The sequence below is a fragment of the Oncorhynchus mykiss genome, chromosome 7 (genome assembly GCF_013265735.2).
Source record: "Oncorhynchus mykiss isolate Arlee chromosome 7, USDA_OmykA_1.1, whole genome shotgun sequence".
NCBI lineage: Eukaryota > Metazoa > Chordata > Actinopteri > Salmoniformes > Salmonidae > Oncorhynchus > Oncorhynchus mykiss.
Genome location: NC_048571.1, coordinates 12,420,715 through 12,434,486, shown reverse-complemented (window position 1 = coordinate 12,434,486; position 13,772 = coordinate 12,420,715). Strand labels below are relative to the sequence as shown.

The window sequence follows — 13,772 nt, the reverse complement described above, 5'->3', positions numbered from 1 at the left end:
GGGACCAGGGTGGCTGGCCAGGCAGGCAGCTTCCCTTCCCTGTTCCCAATCTGACATGATTCCATGATTCTCCACACTGGTCTGATCCTTCACGCTATCCTGGCAACACTCAGAGACGTTCCACAGCACTGCAGTAATAGGGAACCTTGCAGCTTTCCAGGGATTCCCAGTCAGACATAGATTAAGGGAATATCCTGTCGATTACGTACTACAGATGTCCCATCCCAATAGGGAATATATTCCCACCTCCCCCAGATTGGAAAATCCATGGCCTACAGTGCACATTTTAAATTTGCAAAAAAATCTGAAAACCTGTTCTTGCTTTGTCATTATGGGGTATTGTGTGTAGATTGATGAGGATAATAAACAATTTAATCAATTTTAGAATAAGACTGCAATGTGGAAAAAGTGAAGGGGTCTGAATACTGAATGCACTGTATGTCTGTCAGCTGAGCTCATTCACCTGATAGTCACCTGATCTCTGTATGTCACCTGCTATATCATGAACTTCCATATTTGGAATAACATGGCAGCATCATTTTGTGAAGTGAGTGGCCTAAACAATGCATGCACTGACCATAGAATGTCATGCACAAACTAAAGAACCCAAAACAAAACTAGGATGTGTGTGTGTGTGTGTGTGTGTGTGTGTGTGTGTGTGTGTGTGTGTGTGTGTGTGTGTGTGTGTGTGTGTGTGTGTGTGTGTGTGTGTGTGTGTGTGTGTGTGTGTGTACAATAAGCTTTGTTAAGTACAGTACCCAGCGTCTGGGCCCAGAGCCCAGCACAACAGGCCTGCCAGTCTAAACATGCTGAAGTGGCTCGGGACGAGGGCTAACGACTGGCTCTCAGACCATGACTAATCATTTAATATGTCCAGGAGGAGGGTTTGCATGCAACGCATACATTGAGAAAACTAGTTGGAGCTGATGTGTGGTGGGTGGTTTCTGTGAGGCACAAAATGGCTGCCATGTTGTATCACCCAGGTAGGTGCTAGTGGATGAGGGTGAGTTACGGTATGAAGTACTTTTAGACATGATTGAAAGCACTATACGAATACAATCTAGAAAAACCGTGAGAAATCTTGTAGCTACAAAAACCCTCCTTGCCAATGAATACATACACCAACCTGCAGTCATTCATATCCATAACAATACATTACACTGAGAATGAATCAATCTTCCTTAGTGAATAAAATAAACAGTTACATTTATGTCAGTGTTGAAATTTGATATATTTAGCTGTATATACAGTGCATTCAGAAAGTATTCAGACCCCTTGACTTTTTCTACATTTTGTTACGTTACAGACTTATTCTAAAATTGATTTTTTAAAAATGTTTCCCTCATCAATCTACACACAATAATCCATAATGATTTAGCAAAAAAAAGGTTTAGACATTTTAGCAAATGTATTAAAAGTTAAAAAAAACTAAATATTACATTTACATAAGTATTCATACCCTTTACTCAATTACAGCCTCAAGTCTTCTTGGGTATGACTCTACAAGCATGGTACACATGTATTTTGGGAGTTTCTCCCATTTTTCTCTTAAGATCCTCTCAAGCTTGTATGGGGAGGGTTGCTGCACCCCTATTTTCAGGCCTCTCCAGAGATGTTCAATTTGGTTCAAGTCCGGGCTCTGGCTGGGCCACTCAAGGACAAGACTCTTCCCAAAAACACTTCTGCGTTGTCTTGGCTGTGTGCTTAGGATCGTTGTCCTTCTGGAAGGTGAACCTTCACCCCAGTCTGAGGTCCTGAGAACTCTGTACTTTGCTCCGTTCATCTTTCCCTCTGCCCTGACTAGTCTCCCAGTCCCTGCCACTGAAAAATATCCCCACAGCATGATGCTGCTACCACCACGCTTCACCGTAGGGATGGTGCCAGGTTTCCTCCAGACGTGACGCTTGGCATTCAGGCCAAATAGTTCAATCTTGGTTTCATAAGACCAGAGAATCTTGTTTATCATGGTCTGAGAGTCTTTAGGTACATTTTGGCAAACTCCAAGCGGGCTGTCTTGCGTTTTACAGAGGAATGGCTTCCGTCTGGCCACTCTACCATAAAGGCCTGATTGGTGGAGTGCTGTAGAGATGGTTGTCCTTGTGGAAGGTTCTCCCATCTCCACAGAGGAACTCTGGAGCTCTGTCTGAGTGACCATCGGGTTCTTCGTCACCTCCCTGACCTACGCCCTTCTCCCCCGATTGCACAGAATGATGGAGGCCACTGTGTTCTTGGGGACCTTCAATGCTGACACAATCCTGTCTCGGAGCTCTACGGACAATGCCTTCGACCTCATGGCTTGGTTTTTGCTCTGACATGCACTGTCAACTGTGGGACCTTATATAGGCAGGTGTGTGCCTTTCCAAATCATGTACAATCAACTTAATTTACCACAAGTGAACTCCAATCAAGTTGTAGAAACATCTCAAGGATGATCAATTGAAACAGGATGCACCTGAGCTCAACTTCAAGGCTCATAGCAGAGGGTCTGAATAATTATGTAAATAAGGTGTTTTTTGCAACAACAAAAAAATCTAAGTCTGTTTTTGCATTGTCATTATGGGGTAATATGTGTAGATTGATGAGGAGAAAAAAATATTGAATCCATTTTAGAATAAGTCTGTAATGTGACAAAAATATGGAAAAAGTCAAGGGGCCTGTATACTTTCCGTATGTACTGTATAACATTATTTTATCCCCTCGCCTCTCTATCCTATCTTCATCCTCTCCTCTTCACTTCTGTTATCCTAGCAAAGAGCTTCCTCTTACAACAAGCCAAGAGGGCGTACCTAAAATGTCCCGCAACCCAAACATTGACTCAACTACAGTCCATCTAGTTACCTCATGTCTGAGTTTCACTCTGTTTTAAATAAACTTAGGTATGTCACAGTGAACAATAAAAAAACTTAACAGAGTGCTACTTCGTTGTAAAAGGCTTCCTTGCCTCGAGACCGTGCTGAAGAAATGGTGCTGTTTTCTTCGTCTGAAAACTGTAATAAGTAATTGCTTGGGAAAATAAGAAGGCCTACTAACTGTGTGCAAAGAGCAACAGAAAACTATTTTCCTAATTCAATGATGCATCAGAGAGACCCAGAGGCCGAACATCAAACAACTGTTTGTTTAAACCCCCAGGTTTCAAAGATGACAGTGCCAAAAACTACTGTACGGACATAAGAATGTACTTTAATTACAGTAATGTAAGTAGCCGGTGGCCTCCCGAGAGGCGCAGTGGACTAAGGCACTGCATCGCAGTGCTAGCTGTGCCACTAGAGATCCTGGTTCGAGTCCAGGCTCTGTCTTAGCCGGACGAGACCGGGAGACCCATGGGGCGGTGCACAATTGGCCCAGTGTCGTCCGGGTTAGGGGAGGGTTTGGCCAGCAGGGATGTCCTTGTCCCATCGCACTCTAGCGACTCCTGTGGCGGGCCGGGCGCAGTGCACGCTGACTCGGTCGCCAGGTGCACGGTGTTTCCTCCCACACATTGGTACGGCTGGCTTCCGGGTTAAGGGCATTGTGTCAAGAAGCAACCCTTGGCAGGGTTGTGTTTCAGAGGACGCACGGCTCCTGACCTTTGCCTTTCCCGAGTCCGTACGGGAGTTGCAGCAATGGGACAAGACTGTAACTACCAATTGCATACCACGAAATTGGGGAGAAAAAGGGGTAAAAAAATAAATAAAATAAATGTAAGTAGCCAAAAATGAAACCATCATCATTGTTTATTGGTGCTAACTTGCAATGCTTGTTACAGTTGGTGACGAGCCCATCAAAGACCATTGGAACAGGCTGTAATGTGAAACACTGATCTTACTGTACCAGAAACAGACAGATGTCAGCTGGTGTTTGAGATATAGAGTATCTAACTCCACTTTCCATCCTCTCCAAGGACCCCCCTGTTAGAAAGTCTGAATGGTCCAACCTCTCCAGCTGTGACACATCCCAGAGGACCAGACCAACTGGACATGGAGAGCTACAGAAAGGGGGAGCAGTGCCAGAACTGAAAGCCCATCAGTTAACACTTCAGAGTGAGGCAACACAGCTGTGACATCTATGGCATTTCCACTGTTCCAGGTCAGCCCTTAATCCATATTGGCCAAACCCCGGCTATGGTCAGTTAAAAATGATTGATGATGGAACAGGAAACAAGAAAGCAGAGCACTCCACAAAGATGACATCACTAAATCCAACCTTGTACATTGGCTCAATTGGCTGAATGTCAGAAAAGCCCCATTCTGCTATTCAAGCTAATGGTTGGATTGGTCACACATAACATAACATAACATAACATTTGGCGCCACAGCAGGTAGGTTTTCTCTGGCAAGGGCCCATCTTTACGATATTTTGCCCATACTTGGAATCTTCTGGGAATTCAACTGTCTGAGTGATTTGGGTTGGGTTATACTGTAGAGCAAGGGTTTTGCTACCTACATACCTATAAAACCCGTTTACATAACAGATATTACAAAAATCAAGACTTGTTTATTACGAAACATGATCCACTGCATGATAACATCAATGCGGGCAACAAGCATGCTATACCACCCACTTGTTTCCCAGTGAACCAACGTGAACCTTCACATGTAATGAACTGGTAAATCCCCGACACAAATGACTCTCTCTTTCTCTTTGTTTTTCTCTTTACTCTTCTTCACACGGATGACTGGATGTTTCATTGACTGATTTCGACCGTTACTGAAAGACTGTGTAAAAATGTGGGTGAGACCCATGACCCCTCGTGGAGATTCAGTGCCCCGGTCTGGCCCGAATCAGACAGCTCCTTGTTGGAAGGGGGCACGCAAAGACACCCTCACCCTTTCTCCCAAACCAGAGAGCACAATCGCCACACTCTTCCCCAGAGCAGATCATTGTCCATGAATCTTCCACCCCCAGCCACGCACCCCATACTGTCCATAACAGCACCAGTGTGGATGAGATGAAACCATTGTTCAGACTGCAGTGGTCTGCTCTGCTGAGAATGCATCATGCACTCCTCCAAGAAACATTCTACATTCCAATCCTCATGATCACTGATTTCAGACATTGATTGAGTCCCAGAAATACTAGAATGCAGTATGGAGGCTATGTAATATAAAGATGGCAATGAAAGGAAGGTGGCGAATCTCGAATCTCGATAAGGGTCGGATTGATTGTCGCCCACCAAGCCGAATTCCATTGGTACAGATAGTGGCGTGAAAATGCTTTGTAGATTGACAGAGACAAGATGGTTGACCCTCTTCAGCCAGATAGTTGAGTCAAATCTTAAGATGGCTGTTTGTAATAGTTTGTTTCCATCCTTCTACCTATAGGTCCATCATCAGCCTACCCATCAACCCATGCATCCCTTCCTCCATCTCCACCTCCATTGCTGATAGGACAAACTTAGTGAACTCAGTAAAACAGGATACTGGAATAGAAAAAGGCACAACAGTGGTAGAGAGGCCTAAGGGACAGTCCCCATAAAACAGACTAACATCAACTCCACAACAAAACAGGGACTTTCCATTTAAACTCCCATCTCAAATGACAAGTGAACTCAAGTAAACAAAGGAAAGAGTGCACTGTGTGTGTGTGTGTGTGTGTGTGTGTGTGTGTGTGTGTGTGTGTGTGTGTGTGTGTGTGTGTGTGTGTGTGTGTGTGTGTGTGTGTGTGTGTGTGTGTGTGTGTGTGTGTGTGTGTGTGTGTGTGTGTGCATCTGAGTGTGTGTGTGTGCGCATCTGAGTGTGTGTGCGCATCTGAGTGTGTGTGTGTGTGTGTGTTTGATACAGTGTGTATGTACAAGTCTAGGAATGCATCCCAGAAGAGAACGACATGCTGACAAGCACGGTGCTGTTCCACTGCTTTGCTTGGCAAACAGAAGCACCAAGTAAATCACAAATGAACATGTTCTGAAGTAATTTATCTTGTCGGGCAAAAACACTACGAGTGCAAACTATGATGAAATGAGTACAGCCAATATAAGGAAACAGTCTTTCTATCCTGTCTCATATTGACCTATTCTGTCATGTATTACAACTAAAGGAAAACAGTGACATATATATATATATATATATATACTAGTACACTGCTATGCATTTCTTTTAAATGAGCCTTCCAAAAATAGTGGCTTTACAGCCTAACCCCTATTTTATAGGACTATGGTTTATGATAACATTTCAACTTTATCTGAACTCCTACCCTACTTGGTAAAAGTAAAGTTAACACGGACAATGAAAAACATGTTCAATAACATGCTAAGAAACCTGAGCACTTACAAATCCCCACGGGAAAACAGCTGTGTGATAAATATGGCTTGATGCGTTTTATGTGCTGTGACTCTGAACTCAGACAATCAATTCTCCCATGCATACTCCGCAGGGAATGATTTATTGAGCTGCCATAGCCTGCCGAGCTAAAGCCCAGGTAGAGCTTATAGAAGTCTTCCTGTCCCTTTGTGGGGCCGAACCCTGGAGAACAGATTCTAAACAGTGTGCATTTTCCACTTCTCCATATGCTTCTTTACTGCATCACATGAATCACAAGTCCAACCTACAGTACGAGCATATCTGAATAAATGCTGTATTGGGAAGAATGCAGGACATGTATTTTCCACTGTGTGAAAACAACATGCTGTAGCATGATTTTGTCCTATGCTTTATGTATATTTCATGGATTGTCTCCAGTCTATGCAGACAAAACATGATTATTAACGTTAACATTCATACACAACATGCAAATGGTCCCAGGTTGGTGGTCTATAGTGCCAGTCAGTCATGCTTGTGTTCATGTCACACTTCTGAGCACGTCAGTGGAGTATGATTGACCCCAAAACAATGTACAATCATCAGCAGTCCCTGACTGAAAGTCCCCACCGCCGCCAAGCATTTTGAAGTCGCTCAAATGTGAGGATAACGCGTGTCTATGCTACTTCACAAAGGTGTGTTAATCACACGTGCACATGCAGACACACACACACACCTGTCATGATCAGACAACCGGATTCAAAATGTATCTCCAAACAGGATACATTCTAACCCGCGGTTTTACCTTTCCGATTACTAACTGACACGCATGGCGGACACCGCAACCCCGCCTCCTGATCCCTGTCGGGCAGCAAATTACACTCTACAGGAAGTCGCCCGTCATCCAGGGCTGGCCAGCAGCTGTCTTGCAGGACTTGGCAGAAGCTGCAGCAGGGCAGCAGGGGAACCTTGTTGAGCACTTGGCCAGGCAGCGAGCACCTGGGCACGAGGAGGAGGCAGAGGAACCATTCGGCTCCATGGTGGCACCCCGCCTTGGCCAGCCACGCCCACTCTCTCAGGGCCACGCCAACCTCCTCCACAGAGGTGTGGTTCAGGAAGTTGGGCAGCGAGAAATTCTTTGACCCCCTTGATATGCAGATTGGCCAATCAGAGGGCACAAGGTGGCAGGTTCCATTGTGGTCATGAGAAGAGATGTCAGAGAGGTTGGTCTTTGGTTCGCCCTGTTTCACCCCCTCAACCCCTGTGAGGTCATCCTCCACCACCCCTGTTAGGTTAGTGGGGAGAACCACACTTTCCCTTTCTCCAAGCCCTGACCCCGAACCCGAGCCGGTCCCTGAACCTACACCAGACTCATTCCTCGATCCAAACCCAGACCCTACACCAGACGCTGAACCAGACCCTGATCCTGAACCCATCTCAGACCCAGATCCTTCCTTAGACCCAGATCCTTCCCCAGACCCAGGTCCTTCCTTATACCCAGACCCAGATCCTTCCTTAGACCCAGATCCTTCCCCAGACCCAGATCCTTCCTTATACCCAGACCCAGATCCTTCCTTAGACCCAGATCCTTCCCCAGACCCAGATCCTTCCTTGGCCCCAGATCCTTCCCCAGACCCAGATCCTTCCTTATACCCAGACCCAGATCCTTCCTTAGACCCAGATCCTTCCCCAGACCCAGATCCTTCCTTAGCCCCAGACCCTTCCCCAGACACAGACTCCTCCTTATTAGCCATCTGTGTGGTAGGGCTCGCCACTCCTCTGTCAGTCCAAGTGGCTGGGGTCGCGTCCCACGTCTGCACAAACTTACGGATCCCATCAGCCACGTTGATGATTTCTGCCCCAACCCCTGCCAGGTTCTCCTCACCTCTCTTGAGCTGTCCTCCTGCCTTGCCCAGTGGCGGAGCCTTCGTTGGGGCTTGGGTAGTAGGATCAGGGTCCTTGTTCCAGAACCAAGCATCCAGACGACCTGCGCTGAGAGCCAGGAGGAGGCCCAACCACAACGTCATCTTAGACATCCCGCTCCTTCAACCCACCGTCACCCAGAACCTCCTGGTCTGAGAGTATAGATTCCACAACAAACACTGGATCCAACAAGCACGGAGTTCTGTCTGTGTTCTTACTGTTCCTCCACCTACTAGCCGGCTAGTCAACAGTCACTCAAGCCCCCTCTGTCCATAAGGCACACTGTTAGCATGCACACACACACTGACTCTCCCTCTAGCACAGCTCACTGTTTCACTCCTTGCACCGGCCCAGTGCAGAATCATCACACACACACACAGGGAAATCCACATGAGGAGGAGGGGTTACTGTGCTGGAGAGGGGCTTCATTGGCAAATATGAATTTCTCCCTCACATCCTGGCCCCTCCCTCCTGTTGCTAGGTTGATGAGTGGGTCCCCTCAGACACACAGTCCTCAATGAAGAGAACATGCACACTGACACACACACACAGACAGAAGACACACCACACCACACACACACTCCCTCCCTAGAAGGAAAATATCTGGGTTGTTTGATAGGGAACACTAAACAGTCTCTGCTGACTGGTTGATATTCAAATGAAGTAGTTAATCAATGTTTCCAAAATAAAATAAAAATAGTCCACAGCTCCAATAATAATGTTGTGATTACTCCTCATTGTCTACGGAACACTACTCCAGTCAGAAAGTGTATTGCAGTTAATTAACTATCAATCAAGTTAGCGGGATTGTGAGAAGAGCTTTCTTGAGGTAGGTTTGACTCATAGAACCCTAATACTCCCCCTGGGCTGAAAAGGGACTGAAGGGAGAGAGAGAGACAGAGACAGAGAGGGAGGCCCATTCACTGGGTTCATATAGCCACCACTACCATTATAAATGTGAATAGGTTGGTGAACTCCATCATCTACTCACAGCTCTTGTAAAAATGTATTACATAACTGGCCATACCTTTGAGGTCATTCATTATTTTACAGCTGTGTGAGTTAGTGAGTGAGTGAGTGAGTGAGTGAGTGAGTGAGTGAGTGAGAGAGAGAGAGAGAGAGTGACCGACCGACCGAGACAGAGCGAGGGATGAAGAAAACGAGGGAGAACAGCTGAGAGCGGAGAGGTTCAGCAGGAGCGTATCTGATTCAATAGAGTTTTTAAGCTCTCGGGCCCCAGGGGCCAAACGGCCAGCCCATAGCCTCATCTGAGGAAAACTTCCAGTAATTTCCCCGCTCCATGGTTCCCACAGCCTGGCTCAGTCCTGGGTGCCCCTGATGCCCAGTTACCCCGTCACCCCCGTCCCTGTCCGCCTTCACTATCCAGCTGTTGCACATTCCTCCTGACACAGACAGACCTCCCACAACCCTGCTACCCCTCCTAAACCCCTAATGCACCCCTAATGCACCCCAACCACATGACTGATGGACTCCTAGAGAAGCACTGATATCTCATTCTGCTGGAAAAGTTACACACAAACACACACACTTGTCTCTCTCGCCGTTCCGCATGAGCATATGCATGTGATTACTGTAGGTTGTTATGGTTCAGTTGGACTGGTTTGAACTGGTGTGATGATAACTGTAGGTTGTTATGGTTCAGTTGGACTGGTTTGAACTGGTGTGATGATAACTGTAGGTTGTTATGGTTCAGTTGGACTGGTTTGAACTGGTGTGATGATAACTGTAGGTTGTTATGGTTCAGTTGGACTGGTTTGAACTGGTGTGATGATAACTGTAGGTTGTTATGGTTCAGTTGGACTGGTTTGAACTGGTGTGATGATAACTGTAGGTTGTTATGGTTCAGTTGGACTGGTTTAAACTGGTGTGATGATAACTGTAGGTTGTTATGGTTCAGTTGGACTGGTTTGAACTGGTGTGATGATAACTGTAGGTTGTTATGGTTCAGTTGGACTGGTTTGAAATGGTAATAAAATGGATGTTCTTCTGGCTTGCCAGTGTGACATGGGCCTCTCTCCACCGGTCTTGGGTTTTCACACTGTTCATTTCCAAAAATAAGTTGATTTATTGGCTCAAAAGTAAGCCCAGAGAAGTTTCTCAATCTGATTGGCATAATACAATCGTTCTGTTCTATTCCACTTACCAGTAAACCACATTCAAATTGTACAATAGCGTTTACAAAATCCAGCTTCATTCATAGCTAAAATGGACACCAATGTTGTCTCTCTATCTCCACCCTCCCTCCTCTCCCTACCTCCCCTCCCCCCCTCCCACCCTTCGCTCTCTCCCTCCCTCCTCTCCCTAACTTTGCTCTCTCCCTCCCTCCTCTCCCTCCCTCTATGAGTTGACATGGTGCCCAGGTAACCCTCTCCTCTCAGGGTAAATCATCCATGGAACGGAGGAGTGAATACCTTTCTTATGAAGGCACAGCAGCTAAAATGGCTGGATGCTACCCAACAACCTGCTTATTTTGCCAATTGGACTGGGCACCTTTACTACACGGAACCTAATCCTACACGGAACCCTACTAATCCATCACGGCTGGTCTGCCGATGGAACTGCACGAGGAGGCTACAACAGACTTCTTCCGCTAGCCTGCTAGCCCCGGCCCCTTAGCTGTCTGAATCGCCGTGTCTCCAGCCAGCTTAACTACTCACTGGACCCCTATGATCACTCGGCTATGCATGCCTCTCCCTAATGCCTTGTCCATTGCTGTTCTGGTTAGTGATCATTGTCTTATTTCACTGTAGAGCCTCTGGCCCTGCTCAATATGCCTTAGTTCCACCTCTCACACATGCGGCGACATCACCTGTTTTAAATGATGAGACAATATCTCTCTCATCGTCACTCTATGCCTAGGTTTACCTCCATTGTATTCATATCCTACCATACCTTTTTTTTTTACATTATGCCTTGAATCTATTCTATCGCGCCCAGAAACCTGCTGCTTTTACTCTCTGTTCCGAATACACTAGACGACCAGTTCTTATAGCCTTTAGCCGTACCCTTATCGTACTCCTCCTCTGTTCCTCTGGTAATGTAGAGGTTAATCCAGGCCCAAAAGTGCCTAGCTCCACTTCCATTCCTCAGGCGCTCTCATTTGTTGACTTCTGTAACCGTAAAAGCCTTGGTTTCATGCATGTTAACATTAGAAGCCTCCTCCCCAAGTTTGTTTTATTCACTGCCTTAGCACCCTCTGCCAACCAGGATGTCCTAGCCGTGTCTGAATTCTGGCTTAGGAAGACCACCAAAACCCCTGAAATTTCCATCCCTAACTATAAAAATTTTCCGACAAGATAGAACTGCCAAAGGGGGTGGAGTGGCAATCTACTGCAGAGATAGCCTGCAGAGTTCGGTAATACTATCCAGGTCTGTGCCCAAACAATTCGAGCTTCTACTTCTAAAAATCCACCTTTCCAGAAACAAGTCTCTCACCGTTGCTGCTTGCTATAGACCACCCTCTGCCCCCAGCTGTGCCCTGGACACCATATGTGAATTGATTGCCCCCCATCTATCTTCAGAGCTCGTACTGCTAGGTGACCTAAACTGGGACATGCTTAACACCCCGGCCATCCTACAATCTAAGCTTAATGCCCTCAATCTCACACAAATTACCAATGAATTTACCGGGTACAACCCCAAATCCATAAACACGAGCACCCTCATAGATATCATCCTAACCAACTTGCCCTCTAAATACACCTCTGCAGTCTTCAACCAAGATCTCAGCGATCACTGCCTCATTGCCTGCATCCGTAATGGTCTGCGGTCAAACGACCACCCCTCATCACTGTCAAATGCTCCCTAAAACATTTCAGCGAGCAGGCCTTTTTAATCGACCTGGCCCGGGTATCCTGGAAGGACATTGACCTCATCCCGTCAGTAGATGATGCCTGGCTATTCTTTAAAAGTGCCTTCCTCACCATCTTAAATAAGCATGCCCCATTTAAAAAATTTGAACCAGGAACAGATATAGCCCTTGGTTCACTCCAGACCTGACTGCCCTTGACCAGCACAAAAACTACATTAGCATCAAATAGCCCCCGTGATATGCAATTTTTCAGGGAAGTTAGGAACCAATATACACAAGCAGTTAGGAAAGCTAAGGCTAGCTTTTTCAAACAGAAATTTGCATCCTGTAGCACAAACTCAAAAAAGTTCTGGGACACTGTAAAGTCCATGGAGAATAAGAGCACCTCCTCTCAGCTGCCCACTGCACTGAGGCTAGGAAACACTGTCACCCCCGATAAAAAATCCACGATAATTGAGAATTTCAATAAGCATTTTTATACGGCTGGCCATGCTTTCCACCTGGCTAACCCTACCTCGGTCAACTGCCCTGCACCCCCCACAGCAACTTGCCCAAGCCTCCCCCATTTCTCCTTCACCCAAATCCAGATGGCTGATGTTCTGAAAGAGCTGCAAAATCTGGACCCCTACAAATCAGCCGGGCTAGACCCTTTCTTTCTAAAATTATCTGACGAAATTGTTGCAACCCCTATTACTAGCCTGTTCAACCTCTCGTTGTATCATCTGACCTGGCTTTCAACTCTGTCAAACACCACATTCTTATCGGCAGACTAAACAGCCTTGGTTTCTCAAATGACTGCCTCGCCTGGTTCACCAACTACTTCTCTGATAGAGTTCAGTGTGTCAAATCGGAGGGCCTGTTGTCCGGACCTCTGTCAGTCTCTATGGGGGTGCCACAGGGTTCAATTCTCAGGCCGACTCTCTTCTCTGTATACATCAATGATGTCACTCTTGCTGCTGGTGAGTCTCTGTTCCACCTCTACGCAGATGACACCATTCGGTATACTTCTGGCCTTTCTTTGGACACTGTGCTAACTATCCTGCAGACGAGCTTCAATGCCATACAACTCTCCTTCTGTGGCCTCCAACTGCTCTTAAATGCAAGTAAAACTAAATGCATGCTCTTCAACTGTTTGCTGCCCGCACCTGCCCGACCGTCCAGCATCACTACTCTGGACGGTTCTGACCTAGAATATGTGGACAACTACAAATACCTAGGTGTCTGGTTAGACTGTAAACTCTCCTTCCAGACCCACATTAAGCATCTCCAATCCAAAATTAAATCAAGAATCGGCTTCCTATTTTGCAACAAAGCATCCTTCACTCATGCTGCCAAACATACCCTCGTAAAACTGACTATCCTACCGATCCTCGACTTCGGCGATGTCATTTACAAAATAGCCTCCAACACTCTACTCAACAAATTGGGATGCAGTCTATCACAGTGCCATCCATTTTGTCACCAAAGCCCCATATACTACCCACCACTGCAACCTGTACACTCTCGTTGGTTGGCCCTCGCTTCATACTCGTCGCCAAACCCACTGGCTCCAGGTCATCTACAAGTCTTTGCTAGGTAAAGCCCTGCCTTATCTCAGATCACTGTTCACCATAGCAGCACCCACCCACAGCACGCGCTGCAGCAGGAATATTTCACTGGTCACCCCCAAATCCAATTCCTACTTTGGCCGCCTTTCCTTCCAGTTCTCTGCTGCCAATGACTGGAATGAACTGCAAAAATCAATCACTGAAGCTGTAGACTCTTATCTCCCTCACTAACTTCAAGCACCAGCTGTCAGAGCAGCT

General features: G+C 46.4%; 1 protein-coding gene across 6 annotated transcripts in view; it reads right to left on the bottom strand.

Annotated features, from left to right (window-relative positions):
* LOC110528829 (collagen alpha-1(XVIII) chain) overlaps positions 1 to 13,772 on the bottom strand; it is a 73,524-nt gene that overhangs the window by 39,653 nt on the left and 20,099 nt on the right. For 2 of the 6 annotated variants that reach the window (XM_036982576.1, XM_036982577.1), the window contains exon 1: positions 7,018 to 8,504. The exons of 2 other annotated variants lie outside the window; for them this stretch is intronic. In XM_036982576.1, the coding sequence (XP_036838471.1) occupies positions 7,018 to 8,248 (1,231 nt within the window). In that variant the 5' untranslated portion in view covers positions 8,249 to 8,504. Of the gene's footprint in view, positions 1 to 7,017; positions 8,505 to 13,772 lie in introns of those variants that run through there. 2 more of the 6 variants (XM_036982578.1, XM_036982579.1) reach the window with 1 other exon arrangement.